The sequence below is a fragment of the Hippocampus zosterae genome, chromosome 1 (genome assembly GCF_025434085.1).
Source record: "Hippocampus zosterae strain Florida chromosome 1, ASM2543408v3, whole genome shotgun sequence".
In the NCBI taxonomy this organism is placed as follows: Eukaryota; Metazoa; Chordata; class Actinopteri; order Syngnathiformes; family Syngnathidae; genus Hippocampus; species Hippocampus zosterae.
The window spans coordinates 10,869,106-10,896,040 of record NC_067451.1 but is presented as its reverse complement, the minus strand read 5'-3'; the positions used below and the strand labels follow the sequence as shown (position 1 = coordinate 10,896,040).

The following is a 26,935-nucleotide window of genomic DNA, read 5'->3' as shown; positions in this document are numbered from 1 at the left end:
CCCTCCCCAACGCTATAACTGAATGTGTGTGTGTGTGTCAGGCGAAGACATGGAGCACGAGCAGGACACAGTGCTGCAGCTCCAGGAGGTCATCGAGCAGCTGAGAAACGTCTTTCCCTCCGAACCGGGTGAGTTCAGTGGCAACACATGCACACACACACACACACACACACACCCACACACACACACACACACACACATGCACACACACTCACGACAGCTGAATGTGGCAAAAACATTGAACCCTCACTTTATTATTTTATCACTCTTTCTAAGCACTATTTTTATGGGGTCTCCAGTATCCAGGCAAGTCTGATCTTAATGAAGAACATTCCTCGAACAGTGGAAAGGACTATTTGGTCAAAACAAAACAAAGTGGAGTTTGTTGCCCAACTCAAATTATCCTCAAAATAAGAGTAGTTCGAGCGTGTTTTTTTTGTTCTCTCCCTCTCCCTCCCTTGTGGTTTCTTTCTGACTTCCGGGTTGAGTGAACGCTGGCGCGTTTTGGCTGCCGCTGCTCAACCCGTATTGTTTTGTGTTTTTTTTTGTTATTGTAAAGCAGGGGTGTCCAAACTTTTTGCCAAGGGGGCCAGATTTTATGAGGTAAAATGTCGGGAGGCCGACTTTGGCTGACATTCTTTACATTGAACAAAAATATTGTTCAACAAATTTTAGTAAGCCAGTCTGTTTCACATTTCAATTTTTATTTTAATTTCAACAATCTTAAGAATTTCGTTTGGTTCATTTGAAACAGGTATATCACATGCAACTGCTTATTCACTTGACTTTTTCTTAAACGGAAGTCTCCTGAGTGCAAATTGATTGATTTGAAACATAAAATGTATCACCATGACTTTTCAATAGTCACAAAACCTTTGACTCGAACAACAGGGAAATGAACAAGCAATACACATATCCACAACTGCAAGGATCATTTGAAATATGACATATCAGTCAATATAAACACGGAGTGATGTCTTGTTAACTCGTGAGTGATGCCCTCTAGTGTCTAAATGCTATTACTCATTTAGTGAATGCTATTACTCATTTAGCCACTAGAGGGAAGCAGTACTCTATGAAACATCACTCCCCAGTCTACGAGACCTCAGTCAATGCAACACGTGTTCCATTGCGCCCAACCTGCGGGCCAGACGGCACTGATTTTATGACAGGGGCCGAGGGCCGGATGAAATTCGACCGCGGGCCGGATTTGGCCCCCGGGCCGGACTTTGGACATGCCTGTTGTAAAGTGTCCTTGGGTGTCCTGAAAGGCGCTTATAAATAAAATGTATTATTATTATTATTATTATTATTATTATTATTATTAAAGTTGCACACCCTCTGTGTAGTACCACATTGTGCCACAGCATGTCAGGCAGCACTGAGCGCAAATGGAGGGAATGCAGCCGATTTAAGGGCAGTAAGAAAGGGCAGAGTCGCTGCTAAATGCCATGAAACGGAATATACAGTACGCCTGTGGGCAATGTTGTACGCTGCGAGTGTATGTGTTGATTCTCCCTTTGTGTGAAGTAAATTTAAGGAAAAACATATAAAATGTAAATCACCGATAGTATATCGGGATATCAAATTTTATCCATATCGCAAAGCTGTCCAACATTTTCGTTCTCTTTTGTTGTATGTGACGCTGCTCTGTGTGTGTAAGGTGGCAGCTGTTTGAAAGTTTACAATTTTAACATCAATGCAAATGTTTGTTATCCTGTCAAAATGCGATACATTTTTAAAAATGATTTTCCTGTTTCGGGCCACACATGTCGCACATGCCAAGAACCACCCTTCTTTGAGACACGGAAAGTAACGTGTGAGTCCTCTCTTGAAATCAAACACTTACACACGATATGATACACATTCTTTGCACATCAGCGGGAGTTTGAAAAAAGTGACCGAGGAGTGACATTAAAGCATCGTAGCGTAGCCTGCGAGTCGGTGTCAGACTCGTTGCAAAGTGCCATTTAAAAAGGCAATTTGCTGGGCTGCCACAAAGAAAGGATTACTCTCATCACAGCCTGCTTAGTGACAAAGTAATGTACAGAGCCTCACATTTGTACACATTTTATACCATGCTACAGCCTTCTGCCACCATAGAATTCATTCCTTTTTTTCCTTCACAAAATTATGTCAATGTTCTAAAAATGAAGCATTTTGAGCGCATCCGGAAAGTACTCGCAGGGCTTAACGCCCCCCCGCCCCCGTCCTGCTCCCACCACCACCACCACACACACTGTGGGTGACAGCTCTGTTCCAAAACGGGATCCATTTCATTTTTGACCTCAAAATTGAATATGACCATTTATTTGATTTTGGCTTGATTAAGAGAACAAAATGCAAAATGTTGACACGCTTTTCTTTTGCGTGTCACTTTTTAAATTGCATTTCAAATAAAAGCAAAGCAAAAGATCTTCCAATAAATGAAAAATTCACAAATGAAGAATCTATAAAAGTCTCAATCCTGCCTCTCTTCTCTGTCCCCTTACCTCTTGCTCATTTCAGGCACCACATCACACATCTAAACAAATGCCTACATGGCTCCAGGAGCTCCACATGGCCCGGTTCGGGTCCCCTTACAGCAGCTAAACCCTGAACTGCAACCCTGTGCACTAACAAGCCTTTTTATCATGCAAACTGTATAAGGCTGATGTCCGTTGGGTCCAAACAGTGTTGGCTGGCTAAGCTGCTTCATGGCCTGCTGCCGGACGCCGTGTCAACCGGCCAAAGGTAAACTAGTGTTAGCCAAGTGGAAGGAGACACTGTGTGTGTGTGTGTGAATGCGTGTGTGTGTGTGTGTGTGTGTGTGTGTGTACATGTACACAGTTGTTTAAAGGTGTGCAGCTTTATGCAAGTGGTTCTCAACCTGGGGTCCTCGGACTCCCTGGGGTAGGCAAGTCATAACTTGGGGCTAACAATCATTTGCAAAAGATGAACTGTTTCGAACAAAGTCAAGTCAACAAGTCAACAGTATTTTTCAAAATACTTTCAAACAGCCATCGCTGCATACAAAGTGCTGTACATGGAGCGATTTAACATGCACAATAAACAGCCAGACAAATCGGTAATAAAGGCGGTAGAAAGCACCGAACAGTAAAATCAAGAACAAATCTAAGTCATGCTGAGTCGAACGCCAAAGAATACAAGTGAGTTTTGAGGAGGGCTTTAAAGATGGGCAGCGAGGAGGCTTGCCGAATGTTCAGTGGGAGGTCATTCCAGAGAGAGGTGCGAATGCTAACAAGGTGATCAATCATAATAATAATAAAAAAGGCATAGTTTTAACAATACTTTTTTGGGGGGGAGGTGGGGCATTTCATTTAGATTACACAGGAATCACAAATATCTCCGCTTGTGTGAGAAATGCAAAAGGCGAGGTTTTCTTGTCGTGTGTTCCTCGGCGAGGCGGACTGCGGTTGTCTTACGTCCGCCGCACCCGCCGGCAGCTTATTTGCGCCGCGCGAGCGACACACCATCACTTCAATCCATGATTTATTTATGTACGACAGCCAAAGTGCCCGCTAGCCCTGCGCCTCTGTTTGCACACACCGTCGCTCTAATCCTCTCCAAATGCTTGTCACTGTCATTGCCGCCATTCCGCTCACGTGTTCGCACTTCACCGAGTCGCGGCGTCCGTTCATACGATGGACGGCGAGGCGCCGCTTCAACGAAGACACAAATGAAGTCTATTGTCATTTACAATTATGGATTCACGATGTTTCCCATTCCGTCGACGTAACTTTTACAGCCAGAGGGAGAGGTGGGACGAAGTCCCATTACCGTTATTGGATCATTGCCGAAGTTGGTAGTTCTCCAACTTTTTACACCAAGTACCATCATCAAAACTAGGGTTGAATTGATTAATGGCGGGCCTTTTTAAAAATCATCGGCCGGAGTTATGCGAACTGATGTACAATTACTTTTTCATCCGACTGTAAACCCAGTTCAGTTGGCATGGGCAGGACATAAAAGACATTCAAGGCTGACAGAGTTGTAAAATAAATAAATAAATCCTATATTTTAGATGTTCAGGCATCGCCCCCTCCGACCGCATTTTCTGTGTGTTGCATTTTTATCTGCATTTTGGGGATACATTTTAGAGAGCAATTGATATTTTTTGGTTCCAAAAGCTTTTCAGTGGCCATTAGATACAGGCAACTTTTGTCCGTTCTCAATCCTCCGTGAATAGCAAAAGTCGACTCAACAGTAAATTAACAAGTTTTTAAACAAATTTTATCTGATGGATTGGTTCATCTTCTGATTAGCTCGGTGATCGGTCTCTGTAAGTGAATCACACCAACAAGTGTTTTTGGTAAATCAGGCTTTGTAAGAGCAAGAATTACACACTTGTTACACACTTCTTGCAGAGCCTGAACACCATTTGTGTTACCTCATGCGTGGGATGCCTCAAAAATTGGTTGAAGATATTTAAAAATCTGGATGTGTGTACTGTATTCGCTCGTTGCGTTTCTCATATTGTTCTGAATTAAAAATAAATACAATAAAAGTAAAGAACAACTCGGCTTATGTGATGATGTCTGACATGGCAAATCCATCCAAGCTGAGCGTTTGCGGTCTTTTGACCCATTCGGGGAAGAAGCATACATTGCGACCCTTTATAGGCTGCAAAAAGAGTGTGAAGCCGTGATATTCGGGTGGGCTCCTCTCAGAGTGATCTGAATGACAAGCAAGAAAAGGCGGGGGATAGAAAAAAAAAGAATCCTCACTCTTCTTGTTGCTGGAGGCGATGCACTTTGATCAGCCTGTCACAACACAATCCACTGCGTGGAGAAAAAGATGCAATTTGGAACCTGAAAAAGCAGACTTTGACCTTGCGCGTTGACGTCATTCTCTCCGTTGATGTCGGCGTGTTCGTTGTGATGCGGTTGCTAGGGAACAGCCCACAAGGATGCAGCTGCACGGAAAGGTGACGGGCTCCTCATACAAATGCGAATAGGCGTAAGCGGGATGCGCTAAAGGGCGACTCTCTTCATCTTTCAAGCCTGTAGCTGTTCAGCCACGAGGATCCTCATCACCTTTGGTGGTGTATTACACAGTAATTACAAATAATTTGAGAAAAGAAGTCATCATCTTTACAAGGACTTAGACATCTTTTCTCGCGCTAAAAATACAATAATGTCATCGTTTTCAAACAAAAATGTGACATCATGCACTTCATATTTTAAGCATTAAACTGACATTTTAGGACAAGGCGAACCTTTAAAGACAAACATTTTTGAAATATTAAAAGAAAATGTATGCCACTGACTTATACTGAATACATTTAAAAAAGGCTCAAGGTCGTGTAACAAAAGTTGAACATTTAATTATGTGATTCTTTTACCTACCGCTAAAGGGAGCTCATGTACCACACATTGAGAACCACTGCTCTAAAAAAAAAAAATAGTTTTTTAAAAAGAATATATTGCTACTCCCACCCCTAAAAAAGAAAAAAAAGCTTTATACATGAGGAAATGTCAGCTTCATTTGAGGATGTGTCACAATCATGTCAAGTTTTTAAATGGCCCCAAGCTAAGGTAGTTGCCGATTAATAATAATAATAATAAGTTTGTTCAAGTGTCACTCTGGCCCTCAAGTATAGATTTGTACTTTTTAAAATGAAACAACATGACAACTTGCTCCAAATTATTTGACAGACTCATAAACTCTGCTTCACTGGTCCCAGTTTGACAATCACTGTTGTACTTGGTACAAGCAAATGACTGGAAGGACACGTTATGTTCATCAACATGTTATTCCAAACTGTGACAACATAAATAAACATACAAACTACACACATACTGTACTTGCTTACCCAACATGTCATCATATCCGCCCCGATGTCTGCTATTGTGAGTCCGAATCATATCAATCTTTCAATCCAGTGATTGATCAATCATCTGTTCGACCTTAACACGTGAGTTTACACAAACACATTTTACTGTTAAATACGTTTCTATTGTAACATCACCATGAATATACCTCATTAACCATTTCATTGTATTCCTTTGATGGGTTCAACAGTGTTTTGCAAGTGTGTACGAACACTTTGTATTGTAAAGAAAAGTGCTGGCTTACTGGATGCTTTCTACTCTTTTTGTGTACAGAAATAAAAAGTTTCCATTTGTACTCCTGCGTGTTTGTGTGTGCGTGAGACCTTTTTACATAAGTTGAATCAAAGCACCTGAAAGCCATTTATTTTTATTTTTTTTTGTGTGTGTTACAACAATTAATGATTCAGTTTCTGTCGCGGTCAGATAAAATGAGCTCTGTGCCATACAGCCCTTAATTTTATGTTTCATCCATACTATTGAGGTTAAAATAAATCGGAAAGTCATATACGTACAGTACAAGTGAGACAAGCGAAATCTTTCAATTTGCTGATGACATCTCTGAGAGATAGCACAAAAAATGCACAAAAAATCCTAACCCTTAAACCCAAACCTAACCTGCTAACCATAACCCTAGCTGAGAGCAAACCCGAACCCTACGCCAACCCCAACCCTAACCCTAACCCTAACCCAACCCTAACCACTAACTCTATCCCCAACACCAACCCCAATCCAAACCTTAACACTAACCCTCGAAACCGAACACGAACTCAACGCTAACCCTAACCCTAACCACGAACGCAAATCCAAACCCTACTCTCCCACGTCAACCCCCAACTCTAGCCCCTAACCACTACCCGGACACGTAGGCCTAACCCCTAACAACTAAACCTAACCCCTCAACCCTAACCTTAACCCCTAGCCCTAACCCCAACCCAAAGCAAACCCTTCCCTGTGTGATCACCATGGCCGCCTTATTACCGCCGCTCTTGTTTGGCGTCTGAACTTCTTCATGCTTTTAGCTCAAGCCGATCACCTGCTGGCTACGCTAACACCAACAGCGGCGGTCCTAATTGGGATCTGACGGAACTTCGGCGCTCGCAGTGTTTTCATTATCGGAATTCTCCTCGTTGGTTTTGCAGCTCTGCTTTATCTCGTTTGCTTGCTCCTCGCTATCACCAAGCTCCCGTGTGAACTTCTTCCTCTGGGCCTCTCTGGGCCCCAACTTCTCCTGCGTGGCGAGCCAGTAGGTCTTGTTCTGTTGGGCGTGCATGCTGCGGAGGTTCTCGCCCAGCTTCTTCAGCTCCTGTCGGACGACCGGCTTGAACTGAGGGTCCAGCTTCTCCAAGGCTGCAAAGTCCTTCCGTGCTTCTTCCTCGTTGCACAAGGCGGCGTGTGCCCGGGCACGCTGGTAGAGTGCCTTGAAGTGACCTGAAATCCAGATGGATGGGAGGGGGGAGGGGGCAGTTCATACCGCTGTCCATTTTCATCAGAACAGGCCTATCAAGCCCAATTATGTTTTGTTGAAAACGTTCACTCTTTAGACAATGTGAGGACGGACTAACAGTATGAAATTGTCAAGAAAAACAAATGCAATTCACCATTTTTGGGTGTACAAGGTTCTGGATATTTGTTTCACAATAATGTGTGAAAATAGATCAGATAACATTTGAGTCAGTTGTTGAATGGATCGCTGTGACCCTTCGGTGCAGAATGGAGCGTGTCAGCCATGAAGGTAAGTTGTGCGCTGATTCATTTCCACGTGTTGCACTGATTCATCAGTTTATGGTTTCATTGTAACCATAACTGGCTGCTCTTGGTTAAACTTGCCTGTTCAGTCGATACAAACACAATTGACGCCAAACCTTTGAACAATTGTAATCAGCAGTTAACTTTAGAGTCGCTGTTAAAAAAGAGAACATATTTTTTGAATGTGGTGCCCACAGGTAGTTGCCAAGGGAAACCGAGAAGAAGTCTCGAGTCTTCTCTTGTAAACAAAACAGCGAGATCAAGCGTTGCTGCGACATGAAAGCAAACAACGCCGCGAGCTGAGCGAGAAATTTTCATATTTCAACTCTAAAAAGTGCGTCTGAGTAAAATTCCTACATCAAAACACTGACTGTGCTCCCTCCCCAACCCCCCCCCCCCCCCCCTCCACCAACCCATGCCCACACCAACACAGTCTTCCATATTACCTTGATGGCTTTCCAACAGCTTGTCACTGAGCTGCACCACTTGCGGGTAGCGTTGGAGCTCCAGCATGCACTGGCTCAGGTTGATGGTGAGAGGCAGCCGCACTTTCTCCAAAGATTCCCAGTCTTCATCGCCTCGACGCACCTGCTGAGGCCATTTGAACCGAGAGGGAGGGGTGACATGAGGGCAAATAAGAGCCGTGATGGATTTTGTAGGAGATTGGATGGCGTGGTTGGTGTGAGAAAGTTAGAGCAAGAGGAGGAGGACGAGGGCCTAGTGGAGAGGAAGGTTGCTTGTCACTGTCATAGCTTTGTGTTGCGTTGTTATTTTTGGACCGTACATTTCAGACCTCGACATTGTAACGTTTGAAGAAGGAAAAAGAGCCAAGTACCATGCGGCTAGTTCTGTGATGACCACCATGCTCCTTGTGAGTACTTTCATTTGTATCGTATTATACGTACATTGTGGAACCATGGTTAAGTTAAATTCATTACATATATATATATATATATATATATATATATATACACGCACGCACACACACACACACACACACACACACACTGCTCAAAATTCTTTTTTTTTAATGGTAAAATGAGGGACGTGCATGACATTATGCATGTGTCCCTTGCATCAAGGTAAATTTGAATTTTTGGAGGGCTTACTGTCACACCAACCTTATTTTGAAGGAAGTCCACATAATCTAAGGCCTCCTTGAACTTTGTAGAAGCTTCTTGGAAGCCTTTTTCTTTCATCAGGACGTTCCCTTGCTCCTGAAGCAGCATCACCAGACGTAACATCTGCTGCCAGTCCTTTCCCTCCGTCTTATCACCTCCATCGTCCTTCCCGCCTTCATCTCCAACCTGGGCATCCTTCTTCTCTTCCTCGTCCACCGAGTCCTTCTTCTCTTTTTCATCAGCAGCATCCTTGACATCCAGCTTCTTCCAGTAGGCGTCCTTCTCCTGCCAGTACTTCTCCTTCATGCGCTCAGACAAGGCCCTGAGCTCTCGGTGGACCAGCGAGGCCAGCGTGGGGTCCAGGTGGGCCACCATGTTGAAGTCCCGGCGCGCTTCCTTTTCGTTCCACACGGCAGCATGGGCCTTGGCTCGCTTGTAGTAACCCTTCACACAGTCTACAAAGAACAAATGGAAACGACGGTGCTGACTTGACTTAAGAGTGTCCCAACTTACGAGCGTGCCTCGTTGTACAAAAAAACCCCATATATATTGGTTTTGCGATCATATGACACGAAAGAGCTCTTTGAAAGACTTGCTAAATATATGCATAACTATTATAGGAAAGAAAAAAATCATTGAGCCAAGAGTCAAGTGTGAATGTACGCAGTCAGCAAAGGCATCGTGTAAATGGCTTAAAACTTCCTTTCTTTATAAATCTTGTTTAATCATAGTGCATTACTATATCTTTCAATACCAATTACTTGTTAAAGTTTGTACAATCAATGGGATCAGTTGCAATGCATATATGTGAATGATAAAAGTAAATTGCACATTTGTTGAAGAAAATGTAAGGTGCTTCATGAAATGTTTTGTAAACGATACGTTCATTAAATTCCAACATTTTCCAAATGTTCTTGTGCTTCTTTATATCAAAACAAAGGAAAGACATATTGTTTTGGTTGTTTATAGCAAAGTATGGTATCATTTTAATGGTCCGGCCCACTTGACATCTACCGAGGCCGTATGTGGCCCACCATGTGAAATGAGCTTGACACCAGTGATGTAAAGTAAGGCGTTTTTAGCCGAAAAAACCCCGACCATATATATAGTAAGGCGTTTTTAGCCGAAAAAAACAACCATGTACAGAGAGGCGTTTTTAGCCGAAAAAAACAAACATGTACAGAGAGGCGTTTTTAGCCGAAAAAAACGTCCATGTGTAGCAAGGTGTTTTGAGCCGAAAAAAACCACCATGAAGAGTAAGGTGTTTTTAGCCGAAAAAAACCCCGACCACGTATAGAAAGGCATTTTTCGCCGAAAAAAATGACCATGTATAGTAAGGTGATTTGAGCCGAAAAAAACTACAATGAAGACTAAGGCATTTTTAGCCGAAAAAAAAAGACCATGTATCTAGTAAGGCGTTTTTCGTCCAAAAAACCCGAACCATGTCTAGTAATCCGTTTTTCGACGAAAAAACCTACCATGTATAGTAAGGCGTTTTTAGACTGAAAAAAAAACGACCATGTATAGAAAGGCATTTTTAGCCTTACTATACATGGTCGTTATTTTCGGCCATTTTTTTTCGGTGAAAAACGGCTTACTACATGGTCATTTTGTTTCGGCTAAAAGTGCCTTACTATATATACATGGTCGTTTTTTTCAGCTAAAAACACCTTACTGTACATGGTCAGTTTTTTTTTTTTGTTAAAACGTCGTTTTTTTTTGGCTTAAAACACTTTACTATTCATGGTCGGTTTTTTTGTCGAAAAACGCCTTACTATACATGGTAGTTTTTTGGGGGGGCTAAAAACGCCTTACTATACAGGGTTGTTTTTTTTTTCGTCTAAAAACGGCTTATTGTTCGTTTATTTGTATCGGCTCGTTCGCGACTGACACATCATTTGTGAAAATGTAGGTGATTGAACAGTCAGTCAGAGGTGCTGCCAAAAAGAACCCTTTCTGCACTGAAATACAATGAAATTAATTTTGATTCAGTTTGTTGCAATACAAACCGGATACTTCATACTTGACCATAAAGTTAATTTTAAACTTAGTACCTCAATTCAAAAACAAAATCTGATATTGAAAAAAACCTCGTTTTGTATTTGTAAGACTGAATATGAAAATAAGATAAGATAAGATAAGATATCCTTTATTCGTCCCACACTGGGGAAATTTACAGCCTCCAGCAGCAAGAATGTATGTAGAAAGAAGAAAGGAGAAAGAGAAAAAAAAAATAAACAGAATATAATTTTCAGTGAAGATCAAATACAGTTTCAAAGAAAAAAAAATCTTTCGTTTCAAATTCAGATTGTACCATTCAGATTCAGTTATTCAGTATGATTCAGAGTAAAATATATAAATCCATCCATTATCCGAGCCACTGACCTTCAATTCACGTAATTCGAATTCAGTGTAAACTATTTAAACGTTATTCACGTTTAGTTTTTGGTGGCAAACATTCCGCCCCACAGCGTCACACCTCGTTTAGTTTTGGTTGTAAAGTGTCCCTGAGTTTCTTGAAAGACGCCTATAACGGAAATGTATTATTATTATTATTATAAGAAATTTCAGGGGTTATTTTTACTGACCATCCATTGTTCATGACATGTACAAATGTTTGTTTTCCTAGCACACTGTCCATTCTTGTTTGCTTACAGTTTCTTACCATTCAAGAGTAAGCTGCATCCCAATTTGGACTTTGTGTTCACTGTTGAATAAAGAAACATGCATTTTTCCAGTGTATGTGGACTTATATGTGAAGTTCACAAATTATGACCTGCGATTGGCTGGCAAGCGGTTCAGGGTGTCCCCCGCCTATTGCCCGTAGACGGCTGGGATAGGCTCCAGCGCCCCCCGCGACCCTAGTGAGGATTAAGCGGTTCGGAAAATGGACGGATGGACAAATTGTGACAATAAACATATTTTTATAACGGTCGTTTTTGAGACTTTTTTAATGTGGGTCAAATATGGCTCATGAAAGTGTGGTTTAGTTGAGGTTCAATCCAGGCTGATATCAGGAACCTGTTCTGGGCCAGATATGGTTTTACAAAGCGGCTCAGATCTGTGCCGAATGCGGCCCACATCATAGATGCCAGACGTGGGCCACTGCAGGACCATCATTCATTGAGGTATGTGGGCCGAGTGTACGTGCCGTGTCTGCCCCAGAGCTGGCCCAGACCAATTTTGCTGACTGGGTATGTTGGCTGCCTAACGTTTACATGACGGTAGCCTAATCAGTCAAAACGCCTGCCAAACACGGGATAACCGTGGGCCACCCACCTTTGTGCTTGTCTAGCAGCTCGCTGGCGTGCTCAATCACCTCGTAGTACTCGTGCAGCTCCAGCATGCACTGGCAGTAGTTCAACTCCAGGGGGACGATCAGGCAGGCCAAGTTCATGTAGTCGGCGTCGCCTGGCATCTCCTGCATGCATACGTGGAAGGAAGGAAAATGAAAGAGCGAACCGGACTCTGCATCTTTGAATTTTTTAAGAGCCTTCGGCACTGATTAAAAGACTGATTGAATGCTTCATATCCTTCCATCCTCCCCTTCCTGCTCCATTTGCATTGAATCAAATCAATTAGAATACCATATATATATATATATATATATATATATATATATATATATATATATATATATATATATATATATATATATATATATATATTCCTCTCCGTGAGCCGTCACCTTACCGTGGTGGAGGGGTTTGTGTGTCCCAATGATCCTAGGAGCTAAGTTGTCTGGGGCTTTATGCCCCTGGCAGGGTCACCCATGGCAAACAGGTCCTAGGTGAGGGACCAGACAAAGCACGGCTCACAAAGCCCCTTATGACAAATAAAATCGATGGTACCCAGTTTCCCTTGCCCGGACGCGGGTCACCGGGGCCCCCCTCTGGAGCCAGGCCTGGAGGTGGGGCTCGTTGGCGAGCGCCTGGTGGCTGGGCCTACAACCATGGGGCCCGGCCGGGCTCAGCCCGAAGAGGCAACGTGGGTCCCCCTTCTCATGGTCTCACCACCCGTGGGAGGGGTCAAAGGGGTCGGGTGCAATGCGAGCTGGGCGGCAGCCAAAGGCGGGGACCCTGGCGGTCCGATCCTCGGCTGCAGAAGCTAGCTCTTGGGACATGGAATGTCACCTCTCTGGCAGGGAAGGAGCCTGAACTGGTGTGTGAGGCAGAGAAGTTCCGACTGGATATAGTCGGACTTGCCTCCACACACAGCCTAGGTTCTGGTACCAGTCCTCTCGAGAGGGGTTGGACTCTCTTTCACTCTGGAGTTGCTCACGGTGAGAGGCGCAGAGCAGGTGTGGGCATACTTATTCCCCCCCGGCTCAGGGCCTGTACATTGGGGTTCACACCGGTGGACGAGAGGGTTGCATCCCTCCGCCTGCGGGTGGGGGGACGGGTCCTGACTGTTGTTTGTGCATATGCACCAAACAGCAGCTCAGCATACCCACCCTTTTTGGAGTCCTTGGAGGGTGTGCTGGAGAGTACTCCTGCTGGGGACTCCCTTGTTCTACTGGGGGACTTCAATGCTCACGTGGGCAATGACAGTGAGACCTGGAGGGGCGTGATTGGGAGGAACGGCCCCCCCGATCAGAACTCGAGTGGTGTTTTGTTATTGGACTTCTGTGCTCGTCACGGATTGTCCATAACGAACACCTTGTTCAAACATAAGGGTGTCCACGTGTGCACTTGGCACCAGGACACCCTAGGCCGTAGTTCGATGATCGACCTTGTGGTCGTGTCATCGGATTTGCAGCCGCATGTTCTGGACACTCGGGTGAAGAGAGGGGCGGAGCTGTCAACTGATCACCACCTGGTGGTGAGTAGGCTCCGATGGTGGGGGAAGATGCCGGTCCGTCCTGGCAGACCCAAACGTATTGTGAGGGTTTTTTGGGAGCGTCTGGCGGAATCCCCTGTCAGAAGGAGTTTCAACTCCCACCTCCGACAGAGCTTTTCCCATGTTCCGGGGGAGACGGGGGACATTGAGTCCGAGTGGACCATGTTCCGTGCCTCTATTGTTGAGGCGGCCAATCTGAGTTGTGGCCGTAAGGTGGTTGGTGCCTGTCGTGGCGGCAACCCTCGTACTCGCTGGTGGACACCAGCAGTAAGGGATGCCGTCAAGCTGAAGAAGGAGTCTTATCGAGCCTTTATGGCCTGTGGGACCCCAGAGGCAGCTGACGGGTACCGACTGGCCAAGCGGGACGCAGCTTCGGTGGTCGCCGAGGCAAAAACCCGAGCATGGGAAGAGTTCGGTGAGGCCATGGAAGCCGACTTCCGGACGGCTTCGAGGAAATTCTGGTCCACCATCCGACGTCTCAGGAGGGGGAAGCAGTGCACCACTAACACTGTGTACAGTGGGGATGGGGCGCTGCTGACTTCGACTCGGGACGTTGTGAACCGGTGGGCAGAGTACTTCGAAGACCTCCTCAACTCCACCAACACGCCTTCCTTAGAGGAAGCAGAGCCTGGGGACTCTGAGGTGGGCTCTCCTATCTCTGTGGTTGAAGTCACCGATGTGGGTAAAAAGCTCCTCGGTGGCAAGGCCCCAGGGGTGGATGAGATCCGCCCAGAGTTCCTCAAGGTTCTGGATGTTGTGGGGCTGTCCTGGTTGACACGCCTCTGCAACATCGCGTGGTCAACGGGGAGAGTGCCTCTGGATTGGCAGACCGGGGTGGTAGTCCCTCTTTTTAAAAAGGGGGACCGGAGGGTGTGTTCCAACTACAGAGGGATCACACTCCTCAGCCTCCCTGGTAAGGTCTATTCAGGGGTGCTGGAGAGGAGGGTCCGTCAGGAAGTCGAGCCTCGGATTGAGGAGGAGCAGTGTGGTTTTCGTCCTGGCCGTGGAACAGTGGACCAGCTCTATACCCTTAGCAGGGTTCTCGAGGGTATGTGGGAATTCGCCCAACCATTCTACATGTGTTTTGTGGACTTGGAGAAGGCGTTCGACCGTGTCCCTCGGGGAGTTCTGTGGGGGGTGCTTCGTGGGTATGGAGTACCGAACCCCCTGATACGGGCTGTTCGGTCACTATACCACCGATGTCAGAGTTTGGTCCGCATTGCCGGCAGTAAGTCGGAATCGTTTCCAGTGAGGGTAGGACTCCGCCAAGGCTGCCCTTTGTCACCGATTCTGTTCATAACCTTCATGGACAGAATCTCTAGGCGCAGCCGAAGCGTTGAGGGGGTCCGTTTTGGTGGCCTCAGTATTGCATCCCTGCTTTTTGCAGATGATGTGGTGCTGTTGGCTCCTTCAAACAGGGCTCTCCAACTCTCACTGGAGCGTTTCGCAGCCGAGTGTGAAGCGGTTGGGATGAAAATCAGCACCTCCAAATCTGAAACCATGGTCCTCAGTCGGAAAAGGGTGGAGTGCCCCCTCCAGGTCGGGGGGGGGGAGATCTTGCCCCAAGTGGAGGAGTTTAAGTATCTTGGGGTCTTGTTCACGAGTGAGGGCAGGAGGGAGCGAGAGATCGACAGGCGGATCGGTGCAGCGTCTGCTGTGATGCGGACGTTGTATCGGTCTGTCGTGGTGAAGAAGGAGCTGAGCCAAAGGGCGAAGCTCTCAATTTACCGGTCGATCTACGTTCCAACCCTCATCTATGGTCACGAGCTATGGGTCGTGACCGAAAGAACGAGATCCCGGATACAAGCGGCCGAAATGAGTTTTCTCCGCAGGGTGTCCGGGCTCTCCCTTAGAGATAAGGTGAGAAGCTCGGTCATCCGGGAGGGGCTCCGAGTCGAGCCGCTTCTCCTCCACATCGAGAGGAGCCAGATGAGGTGGCTTGGGCATCTGATTCGGATGCCTCCTGAACGCCTCCCTGGTGAGGTGTTCCGGGCATGTCCCACCGGGAGGAGACCCCGAGGAAGACCCAGGACATGCTGGAGAGACTATGTCACCCAGCTGGCCTGGGAACGCCTCGCGATCCCCCGGGGAGAGCTGGAAGAAGTAGCTAGGGAGAGGGAAGTCTGGGCTTCCCTGCTAAAGCTGTTGCCCCCGCGACCCGGCCCCGGATAAGCGGTAGAAGATGGATGGATGGATGGATATATATATGTTAGAGCTGTCCGTTTAGTGCGTTGTTATTGGCATTAATTTAAATGAATTTTAACTGGATTACATTTTTTCTCACGAGATTAACGCGGCACACGTCACAAGCGGATGTTACGGTGCTCTATAAATACACCAGAAACAAAATAACAAGCGGCGCTGCAGAAGTCCACGCCCATGTCTGTTTTGCCAGCCATGGCAGCGCGAGACACCGAAAACGGATACTTAAAGAGTTTATGAATGGAATGTTTACTTTTAAAAAGTTGCCAGATTGCTCCACTGACAAGACCAAAGTTACCTGTTCTTCTCTCCGTCCATGTATCATACAGGTATACGATGTATGCCACTGACGCGATTGTTACTTGTTTGGAACTATTTTGTGTGGAAGGTTACAGCGTTCCGTGTCCATATAAATAGAGCGGGTGGAGCTTCTCTGTGTTCGTTTGACAGTGACAGTGCGCTGCTGTTGTAGGACCTAGCGAAAATTAAACGTCTCCAGTGTTGTCATCGAACCAAGTGTAGTCATCCGAAATGAGGTAGACAAAAAAAACATAGAGAGACTTCCGCGCAAGAAGGACCAACATAATCAACATAGCCTGACTGTGTTAGGGGGAGTAAAACCCCCTCTTTCAGAATGGTTTGCCCCAGCAGCACCGGGGAAGTGCTTGTGCTTGTTTGTACGGCGGGCAGTTTTGAATACAGCGGCACATAAAGAACACTGGTGTCTGGGGTCTCGTTATTCTCCAACAAACATACAGAAACAGACTGCTGTGTTCAAAGCAAACTTGAGAAAAACGAAGTATGCAACCATGGTTTAAATCCACTATAGGCTGAGTGCTAGTTTACCTTAGATATGCACTTAATAATGTTATATTGCTCTGTTTTGATTTGAGTGCGCTGCTGTTGTAGGACATAGCGAAAATTAAACGTCTCCAGTGTTGTCATCGAACCAAGTGTAGTCATCCGAAATGAGGTAGACACAAAAACCGTAGAGAGACTTCCGCGCAAGAAGGACCAACATAATCAATATAGCCTGACTGTGTTAGTGGGAGTAAAACCCCCTCTTTCAGAATGGTTTGCCCCAGCAGCACGGGGGAAGTGCTTGTGCTTGTTTGTACGGCCGGCAGTTTTGAATACGGCGGCACATAAAGAACACTGGTGTCTGGGGTCTCGTTATTCTCCAACAAACATACAGAAACAGACTGCTGTGTTCAAAGCAAACTTGAGAAAAACGAAGTATGCAACCATGGTTTAAATCCACTATAGGCTGAGTACTAGTTTACCTTAGATATGCACTTAATAATGTTATATTGCTCTGTTTTGATTTCATTAAAAAAGCTGTTAAAGCAGCTGTTGTGTGACAAAATATTTTTTTCACTGTTGTTGATGGACAGTAATATTGTGTGAGAGATTATGTGTGAACAACTGCTCCAAGTGAAAAATGTTCATGTAAAATTGAAAATTGAAATTGTTATTTCAGTAAATATTTGCATTTGGCACATAGAAAACTGATTCATGATTCCAAGTTGATGAGAGCATTAAAATGGGGAAAAATAGGACAAAAAATGTAAAAGGAAATTCAGAAACAATAAAAAAAGTGTGAGTAATCATGATTAATTTTTTAGTTCATTTGAGTTAATTATGACAGTTGCATTTTTAATTAGATTAAATATTTTAATCGTTTGACAGCTCTAATATATATACTTTGTATATATTTGGCTGATACCAGCATGTGTAATCAACTCTTGAGTACTCATTGATACCAAGTAACTGATAGCACTCGTATATTTGATCCATAAAATTTCTCTTGAACCAATGACAGATCATTTTAAAGAAAGACCCAACAAAAGTCACGCTGCAAAAGCAAGGTCCAAAATATATCACAAGCCGCTTTATCCTCACAAAGGTCAGGGGATGGGCGGTGCTGGAGCCTATCCTAGTTGCCTTCAGGCAGTAGGTAACAATAGGTAGGGACACCCTGAACCGTTTGCCAGCCATTCGCAGGGCGCACACAGATGAAAAATCATCCGAGCTCAGACTCACACCCAGGGACAATTTTGAGTGTTCAATCAGCCTGCCATGCATGTTTTTGGAATGTGGGAGGAAACCGGTGTGAGTACCCGGAGAAAACCCACACAGGAACAGGGAGAACATGCAAACTCCACACTGTAAGGCCGGAGCCGGGATCGAACCCTGCACCTCTGCACTGTGAGGTAGATGCACGAACCAGTCGAACATCGGGCCGTATTTTTTTTTCCATCACTATGTAAGTATTTCATATCAGCTGATATTGATGAATATAAATTTGACGTTTACCAAGTCAAAATGTTTCCTTTTTTGTTCAATGCAAGGAAGTGATTTTGTCACATCAATAATCATCCAAACACTAACTCGACTCGAGTCCCAGTCGCTGTGACTCGGGTCGCCATCCCCTGCAGGACGCCGTAATGTCATCTCCCACCTACATGCACTCACCCTTGACTGGACCGTTTTCAGCAGCAGCACGGCCTCCTTGTACTCGCTGGCCGCCTCCCGGAACTGCCGCTGTTTGACAAGCGCATTGCCCCGCATGTGGAGGAGGGGCACCGTGCTCAGCTTCTCGTCCTTCTCCATCATCCACGACTCCCTGTGGTAGGACATGGGGTCGCCCACCTGGAGAGTTCGGGCACATCGATGGGGGCCACAGGTGGCTATTGAATCACACTGTACAGTGGTACCTTGATGTAGGTAGTTTAGGGACCAAGATGATGATCGTAACGAAAACTAACAGCAACAAATACTGACAACATAACTAAAATAAAAATCAGAACACCCGCACCCCGCCCCAACTAACTAAAATGACATCACAGGTTTATAAAACTAAACGTAATTATTGCAAAAATGTTTTCGTTTTTGTCAATTTTTATGACACATATAGCTGCCGGGGTTCATTTTAAACAGAGTTGGGCAAACTACGGCCCGCGGGCCGGATCCGGCCCGTTTGTCTTTTTAATACGGCCCGCCGAAGATTGGTGAACAATTAAGGTTTGATTGCATTCATTTCGTTTGGACTTGTAAAGACAGGTATTTCAACACCAGGTGGCGCAGTTACTTCAAGTTGCAGAGCACAGGGAGGGAGGGGAAGATGAAGAAAGAGGGAGAGAGTAATGACCATGGAAGGGAAAGTGACATGTATCTGATTAAACGAAGTGGGTAACAAAGTACGAAACATTCAGGAGACGCCTGGAGTCGGAAAGACTCAAATCTACGAGACTTTAAAAAACAAGGAAGCGATTCTTACTCAGTCCGATTCTGCCAATTTTCATGCTCAGAGTGAATTGATTGTGGCTCGAGTAAATGAACATTTCCTAGAATGGTTTGATTGTTATCATGTTAAAAACTTTCCGCAAACTGGACCGCTAATAAGAGTCGGAGAGCAGTCAAATGTTTAGAGCGTGAACAAAAGGGGGCTCAGTACACATCCTTGAGGAGAACCGTTGCCGAGTGTGATGGTCGAGGAGAATGTTACATTATTACTGGCATACATTCTGCTATCTTCTTTATTTTCTTTTTCTATTTCTAACTTTTGGCCCGGCCTTCCACAATATTTTCTACTTCTCATTTGGCCCGCCCAGAAAAATAATTGCCCACCCCTGATTTTAAATGTATTTATTTCAGTCTTGCTGTTTATCTATACAGAAGGAGGAAGCCGAGTCTTTTCAGTTTACTTTAGTTATTGACACAATACTTTTTTTTGCACTTGACAACACCACATTTGAAGAAAGCAAAAAACTAATCATAAAACAAATAAAAACTCAACTAAAACCAAGCATTAAAAATAGCTAATAAAAACAAATCCTCCGAAAAGTCATATAAAAAAAACAAGTCATATTGAAAATAAAAACGGTGGATCCCCGAATACTCGGAGATCGTCAACTGCAGATTCACAAACAGTAATCCCTCATTTATTGCGGTTAATGGGGACCAAAACCACCCGCGAGAGTAGCAACCAATTAACATACACGGGTAAAAAAATACTTTTTTTACAATACAATACTTTTTTTTGCACTTGACAACACCACATTTGAAGAAAGCAAAAAACTAATCATAAAACAAATAAAAACTCAACTAAAACCAAGCATTAAAAATAGCTAATAAAAACAAATCCTCCGAAAAGTCATATAAAAAAAACAAGTCATATTGAAAATAAAAACGGTGGATCCCCGAATACTCGGAGATCGTCAACTGCAGATTCACAAACAGTAATCCCTCATTTATTGCGGTTAATGGGGACCAAAACCACCCGCGAGAGTAGCAACCAATTAACATACACGGGTAAAAAAAACAAAAGAAATTTTTAAGGTCCGCAAACAGTCCGTGAGAAGCTGCAAAAAAACAGCGAGTCACATAGAGCAACATATACAGTACTGTACTCCATGTATATGAAAAAAAAATGTTTTTTTTTTTTTTTAATGAATATGTTTGAAAGAAATCCAGGATGCACCGAATCCGCGATAAACGAACCGCAAAATAGCGAGGGATCACTGTGTTCACATTTTTCCCCCCCAAATTGTATTCACTATTCTGTCATTATTCCGTTGTTTTTAAACTTGTACGTCAAGGTACAGCAATATTTAAAAGTGTTTCATACAAATCCTTAACCATTGCTTGAAAGTGGCTCTGGATCCTCAATCCCCCGCTAGCTAGTCCTGTCAAGGCTTAGTTTTGGGGGGTATGAAATTACCCTACCTTTTTTTTTTCATGAGTCACTTATTAGATATCGACCAAACAATTATGAGAAAACAATTTTTCATTTTTGTTTCAGCCTTGGTGGAGGTCTACTAAGTGGTATTCACATTCCAACCATAGCATTTTAAAATCATGAGCAAAGGCTGTTTGTTTTCTGTCCCGTGTGTTCATAAGTGCTGCTGTTCTCCAGGTAATGCGTGAAGCAGGATTTTTTTGTTGTTGTTTTTCCCCAGATAAAGTCACCACTGAATATAACAGCGGTAGCGACTACAAGGGAGTGCTAAATAGGAACACACAATTGTCTGCTCGAACATGAGAAGCTTTTGTGAAACTTTTGTTTTGGATGCTGCTGTTGTTGGACCCCCCGGTGGGTTTACTTCAAAGTGCAGTGTTTGCAGGCAGAGTAGGCGGAGGAGGGAGGGGGGGGTTCACTTTTTGTCTTCACTGTCAGTAATTGTTGAGGAATATCACATTTTACATGCCGAAAAGGGTTGGATGAATGTGTTGAAGTGGAAACAGGATCACATCGACCCAACGTGACTACATGATGGCTGATGTCAAAGTCACATCGTTATAATATAGAGCTTGACATGAGTTGGGTTGTTTTCCTAACCCAGTCATTGGTTAGATGTGCATTTTGAGCAGATTGGGTTAGTTTTACCCAAGTTTGGGTTAATTACACTGAACCGGCAGATTGGGTTGAAGATTGGATTTGGGTGGGCTGAAGAGCTGATGCTGCTCGCAAAGTTTAAGTAAATTGAATTCAACATTCTGAGAAAACAGTGGTGCCGATAACTTGGTAACTTATGATTTTTTTTCCCTCACCTGGAGCAACTCCATGATGAAGATGAGAGGCTGCGGCGTTCTCATGAGCTCATCCAGCTCCGGGAAGCCGGTGGAGTGATAGTGGAAGAGGTTCCCCATGCCGCACATATGCCTCTGGCCCTCCAGGGGGTCTTTGCCTTGAGCAATCAGCCGCATCCCCTTTGACACGATGGGGTACAAACCTGTGTGCTGTGCAACGATGGCGTCGAGAAGAAAAAAAAAACGTTTCAGTCAGTACAGCGCTCCAGGAAAAACAATACTGCGGGTTGCATAAGGTAATGCAGCGTGCATCGGGATGAGCTACTTGAACCTACATCATCAAGATTCATGCCAGGCGTTGGGCAAAGTATGTCCCGGGGGACACATACGACCCGCTCCGTTCTTTACTAAGAACGGTTACTATAGTGGACAGCTTATCATGTTATCCAGTTAGAAGGTGGATGAAAGAGGTTAAAAAGGCACACTGAACATTTATATTATGATCAAGGAACCTGTCCTACTTGTTGCACTCATTTAAAGGTCAGTGAGGTTTATTTAAATTGCCCTTCTCACAGGGGAGACTCAGTAAGCATTTTGAAGGTTAAAATATGATAAGAAAACCTTTATTTGTCTCACAATGGAGACATTCCCAATTTACAGCAGCAAAATTATGAAAGGGAGAAAGTAGAAGACAAAAAGTATATAAATAAATATACATCTCAAATCTAAAATTTAAATGTAAGCATATTAAAAATGAAGTTTAGATGTTCAAATTATTTACAGTGAAACTCCTCTGTAATGAAACCTACATGGGCGTAAATACCCCCTAGTGTGAAATTTTTTTCATGCATGAGAGCCATTCCCACTTTTCTGCTCCCCCTACAACGAAAAGTCCCTCTGTTCTGTTATACGAAATCTTTTTCTCTGCTCTTGCCTCGCAACGTGATTCACTACAAAGAAAACAAGCCTTTCCGCAAAAGTCTAATAATCCAACATCAGAAGTATTTGCTACAGATGCAGCACGAACGTTGCATTGCTAAAATGGTGACAAAACGGACCTTTGCATACCAAGGAGTTAAGAAAAGAAAAGTTTTAACGCTTGAAGACAAGATAAAGGTAATAAAAATGAAAGATGGAGCAAGCAAAATAAGACATTGATGTAAGTGAAAGTAAATGCTGATCGTAAATTTTGCAATTTCTTTCCGTTTTTTTCTGTCTACGCTGGCTATATGAAGTGTCAAATAAGTGTATGCTCATACTTATGCACTATTGGAATAAAAATAAAAAGTACACGTACGTTTTTTGTGTGTTCGTGATTACGTCTGAGATCAAATTTGCTACAGTGAAAGTCCCCTGTTTTGAAAAATTTCTTGCTGCAAACATGATTTCGTTATAGAGGAGTTTCACTGTATGTAGCTTCACTGGAATGTGTGTATGTGTGCCTGCGTGTCATCCAACTCACAACGGCGTCGCACCAGAACTCTGCCACCTCTCCGACCCGCATGGACGTGAGCAGCGTCTCCCACACTTCCAACTTGAACATCTTGCCCACAAAGATTTCGGCGGGCCTACCGGCCAGTCGGCTGTCGTCCACCACCGTGCGCTCAAAGTTGTCCAGCAGGGTCTGGAAATTGAAAACCAGCTTGCGATGCAAAGACAAAAAGAAAAAAAAAAGTCATGGTTATGGTCACAATGGTTGCAACGTTTTCAACCTGAAATCGATGAAATGGTGCTGTCATACAATGCAGCCAATCAGCGCAATGAAACATGTCAGGCAAATCAATGAATAAAACTCATGGGAGGACATGAGGCTATGTTTTGCAATCGCATGCGAGCAAAATTATCCACTTTGGAATGCAAACCAAATGTTGGGGCTCTTCAAATGCTTTGTTGATCAAATATGCTAATGAATGTGTAATATTATACTTTTAGCTATTCTGATGAGTCTATAATGTAGTGAGAACAGTGTTTAGTATTCGGGACTGCCTCAGCAGGTAGGTCACACACCCACACACACACACACAATAATGTCAATGCACAAGAGATATTCATGGACATCCATGCTGGCACTGTCACAAAAAATGTTTGTCAGTGTATCCGGGCTTTGTGCCAGTAGCTGGATGTGACTAGAATTAGGACAACTACACACACACACACACACACACTCACACACACACACACACACACACACACACACACACACACACAAAGAAAGTCCCAGAGACACTGGGAGACAAACACAGAGCCGCTGCCATTAAAAATGCCGCAGTTGGCTTGACCAAACGCTTGCTTGACCAAACGTTTGCTTGGGTGAGTCAGTGTCAAACACCAAACGATTCCCTCATGTGAATATTATCGGACCACCGTCGAATTGACAGTGAATAAACGTGACACAGCACATCAACATGTTTGACATCTAAAGCTCTCAAAATGGGATCACCGAACCACTTTGGCGTTTGCGAGACATAATTTGAGGGTCCACAAATTAATTGGTGACGCGTGATTATGATGTTGTATCATGTCATTATTAAGTGTATTTTCATGGAGTCTGACGAGACAATAAAACATATACAGTATATTACACCCATTATTCCTCCCTACCTTAGCTTTATTGAAATTAAAATCTCTGATATTTGATAGACCTCGCTAGCTGGAACATACCGTATTCCATCGGATCATCACGAAAACGAGGCGCTCAAAAGGATTAGGCCAACACCTGAAGCTCCGATTCAGATGCTGGCTGCCACTTTGACAAAAATACAAATAAAATCTTTCTCATTCAAATTTTTGTCTGTGGAATCTATCCTCAGTTATTTTATTGGGGGGAAAAGCACAAAAAAAACGTAAATTGAAGTGACAGATCTCAACCGGATTGAGTAGCCACGATCTTGGCACGGTGGGGAGGAGCTACTTTAGCCCGTCTTGTTTCGTGGAAATTACAAAGACTCTTCACCACATTTGACGGGGCACTTCTGGAGCACATTTTGAAAATTTCAAATCACCTGGTGTCCCTTTATATTCCAGGGTTTACTAAAATGAGTTGATATTGTAAGGTTTTTGTTAAATTGTTAATTATTGTATTTTTATGTTTGAGCATTACATTCTTTTGTGTTAGGATTACCTAAATTATATTACGTTTAATAATTGCTTAAACAAGTTTATGTTGATATTGTCTGATTGGCTAAAGGAAAGCAGGAAGTGTTTGAGGAGCCGGAAGAGGGTGTGTTCTCGTTCGTTCGGGATTTGGGGGACAGACGTTGGAAAAATAAAAACTGCGTTCAAAGGATTCCATCTCTCCTTTTGCCCATTCTTAGAGCTATCCACTAAAAGCAATGAACCCCTCAACTTAAAATTCATTCATTCATTCATTCATCTTCCGAGCCGCTTGATCCTCACTAGGGTCGCGGGGGGTGCTGGAGCCTATCCCAGCTGTCTCCGGGCAGTAGGCGGGGGACACCCTGAATCGGTTGCCAGCCAATCGCAGGGCACACAGAGACGAACAACCATTCGCACTCACACTCACACCTAGGGACAATTTAGAACGTCCAATCAGCCTGCCACGCATGTTTTTGGAATGTGGGAGGAAACCGGAGCACCCGGAGAAAACCCACGCAAGCCCGGGGAGAACATGCAAACTCCACACAGCGAGGCCGGAGCTGGAATCGAACCCGGTACCTCTGCACTGCGAAGCCGACGTGCTAACCACTGGACTACCGGGCCGCCTCAACTTAAAATATTAAATCATTTTCAGATCATTAGTTCTGTTCTATTGACATCTTCAACTACATTCAGCTTGATTCAGTGGAATTTGTTCTTTTCTTTGAAACAGATCGTGAAGATTTCAATAGGTACGGTAGTTAATTAGCGTTCAGATTATGGAGACATGTTTAACCCTTTCAGGGCCAGCGGTTACTCCAGTGGACAGTTTATCATGTTATCAGGTTCCAGGGTGCATAAAAGGGTTGTAAAAAATAAAAATAAAATCCTCCCTGAACCCGAAAAACTCGAGAACGCCTGATCAAAAAGGCGTCATGTGACTTGTACCTTCGTCCCAGGTGGGAAGTGAGGCAGCGGCCCAGTGCCTCCAGCCAGGATCTTCTTTTTCACGCCCGGATGCTTGAGGAGGTACGTGTCCTCCATGGTGCTGCCTGCCTCCTTCTTGGCCCAGGAGATGAGCGAGGTGCTCGGTCGCTTGCTCTCTGACAGATGGCGGGATTAGGCCCAATAGAGGCGAGCTGTGACCACTTTAATCTGAGGAGCTAATCCCCGGATGGTTTTTAGCATTGGCGGGAGCGTCCTTGCAGGAAGGGGGGAAAAATGACTTTCGCACAAGCCAAGATCTTTCGGGAAGGGGATGTACCGGTAATCCAATGTTTTTTTTTTTTTCTTTGGGGGGGGGGGGGGGGTACGCAACAGACTGCCAAGGACATACATGTTTTGGTTTTGGCCATTTAAAGAACTCAAATATTTTGAATAAATCTTCAAAAGAAGCAAAAACAAACAAAAGAAAAAGAAAGTTCATCTTTTTTCAATGAAAAAAAATCCACATTAGCTTAAATTATTACTCGTTTTTTGTTGTTTTTAAGCTTAAATTTTAATAAAACTAAGAATAAAAACAAAGTACTAAAGAATATGATTTACTTGAATTATATATTAACTCTTCAAATGGTGACTTTGCCTTGTAAAATATCGGTTCAACGTATATTTGGACAATTTCAATAATTACCGTAAATGAAGAAAAAAATGACATGCGCTTTCATGTTTTTGCTCGGTCACTGAAGAACTAAAACAATGACGATCAAAAAAATTACATATAACAGAACTTATTCTCATATTTTAAATATATCCCTCATAAATGTACATCCCCCCTACTCTTATATCACTTTATTTTCATAAAATGCCATTCTCCTCAACAGTATTTTCTTGTCAGAAAATTGCATGGTCAATGAAAGAACTCAAATATTTTAAATATTAATTCTCCCAAAATTGATCAACATCTTCAATAAGAGGCAAATAAAGGCATCGTGACTTTATTCCAAGAAAAATTTTCTTGATTCAAACTTTTCTTCCCCTTGAAACACTATGCTTTCCCCCCCCCCCATTAAAAAAAAGTATTCTCGTAAAAAGCACAACTTTTTTTCTGATGAAAAATAAAATTCTTGTACAATGTGTTCTCCCCTGAAAGTAAGATTTCAGAATGTGATTTTTAAATAATTAAAGTAGCAGTAAAACCTACTGATCTATAAAAACAAATAAATGTTCATATTTGTATTCGTTGAGTGCAGCACCTCGACGGGGGCAGGGAAGGAATCAATAACTTTAAGATGAATTCTTAATAATTAACAGGAAAAGAGTCCAACTTGAACCATTTCCAAAACTGCACAGTTTTAAGATCGCCCAATGATCATTCTCAGTTTCTCATGAGTGCCAGTGTACTTCATGTGATGGGGGGTGACGCAACTGTGTCATAAAATGAGGTTAATTTAAAAGCTTAACCAAGGCAGTGTGAGGAATTAAGCAGAATTCACAGCAGGAATATATTTGCTCAGTGATTTAACTCACCTTGACGGTTGATCCACCTTCAGGAGAAACAAAACGATACGCCAGAGTCTCTAAACAGTAAAAAGGCCAAATAAACTTCCTGTCTGCGAGTGTGAATAA

The 26,935-nt window shown here is 43.7% G+C and overlaps 2 protein-coding genes across 5 annotated transcripts in view; one reads left to right on the top strand and one right to left on the bottom strand.

Annotated features, from left to right (window-relative positions):
• The window catches only part of drp2 (dystrophin related protein 2), a 156,396-nt gene extending 150,266 nt beyond the window's left edge, over positions 1-6,130 (top strand). For both annotated transcript variants that reach the window (XM_052087349.1, XM_052087431.1), the window contains exons 24-26: positions 42-128; positions 2,509-2,958; positions 3,225-6,130. In XM_052087349.1, coding sequence (XP_051943309.1) covers positions 42-128; positions 2,509-2,528 — 107 coding nt within the window. In that variant the 3' untranslated portion in view covers positions 2,529-2,958; positions 3,225-6,130. The remainder of the gene's footprint in view (positions 1-41; positions 129-2,508; positions 2,959-3,224) is intronic.
• Positions 6,131-6,269: 139 nt separating this feature from the next.
• Positions 6,270-25,522, bottom strand: LOC127588891 (aryl-hydrocarbon-interacting protein-like 1). 3 transcript variants are annotated; one of them, XM_052048052.1, is made up of 9 exons: positions 25,319-25,522; positions 22,737-22,916; positions 21,296-21,484; positions 18,218-18,394; positions 11,981-12,122; positions 8,702-9,156; positions 8,027-8,168; positions 6,558-7,262; positions 6,270-6,527 (listed from the first exon to the last, which is right to left on the bottom strand). In XM_052048052.1, the coding sequence occupies exons 1-8, from the start codon at positions 25,412-25,414 to the stop codon at positions 6,901-6,903; spliced, it is 1,743 nt and encodes a 580-aa protein (XP_051904012.1). In that variant the 5' UTR covers positions 25,415-25,522; the 3' UTR covers positions 6,270-6,527; positions 6,558-6,900. The 3 variants fall into 3 exon arrangements, with proteins under 3 accessions (XP_051904012.1, XP_051903858.1, XP_051903940.1); XM_052047898.1 differs by having other exon boundaries at positions 8,027-8,171; positions 25,319-25,521; XM_052047980.1 differs by lacking the exon at positions 6,270-6,527 and having other exon boundaries at positions 6,540-7,262; positions 8,027-8,171; positions 25,319-25,521.
• Positions 25,523-26,935: the final 1,413 nt, after the last annotated feature.

Coding starts and splice junctions, on each gene's coding strand:
- LOC127588891 (XM_052047898.1), bottom strand. CDS start 25,414: ATGGAGGACACGTACCTCCTCAAGCATCCGGGCGTGAAAAAGAAGATC. Junction 9,157..11,980: donor GCTGCTAGACAAGCACAAAG/GTGGGTGGCCCA, acceptor TGTTCTTTGTAG/ACTGTGTGAAGGGTTACTAC. Junction 8,172..8,701: donor TGGACTTCCTTCAAAATAAG/GTTGGTGTGACA, acceptor AAATGGCCTCAG/CAGGTGCGTCGAGGCGATGA.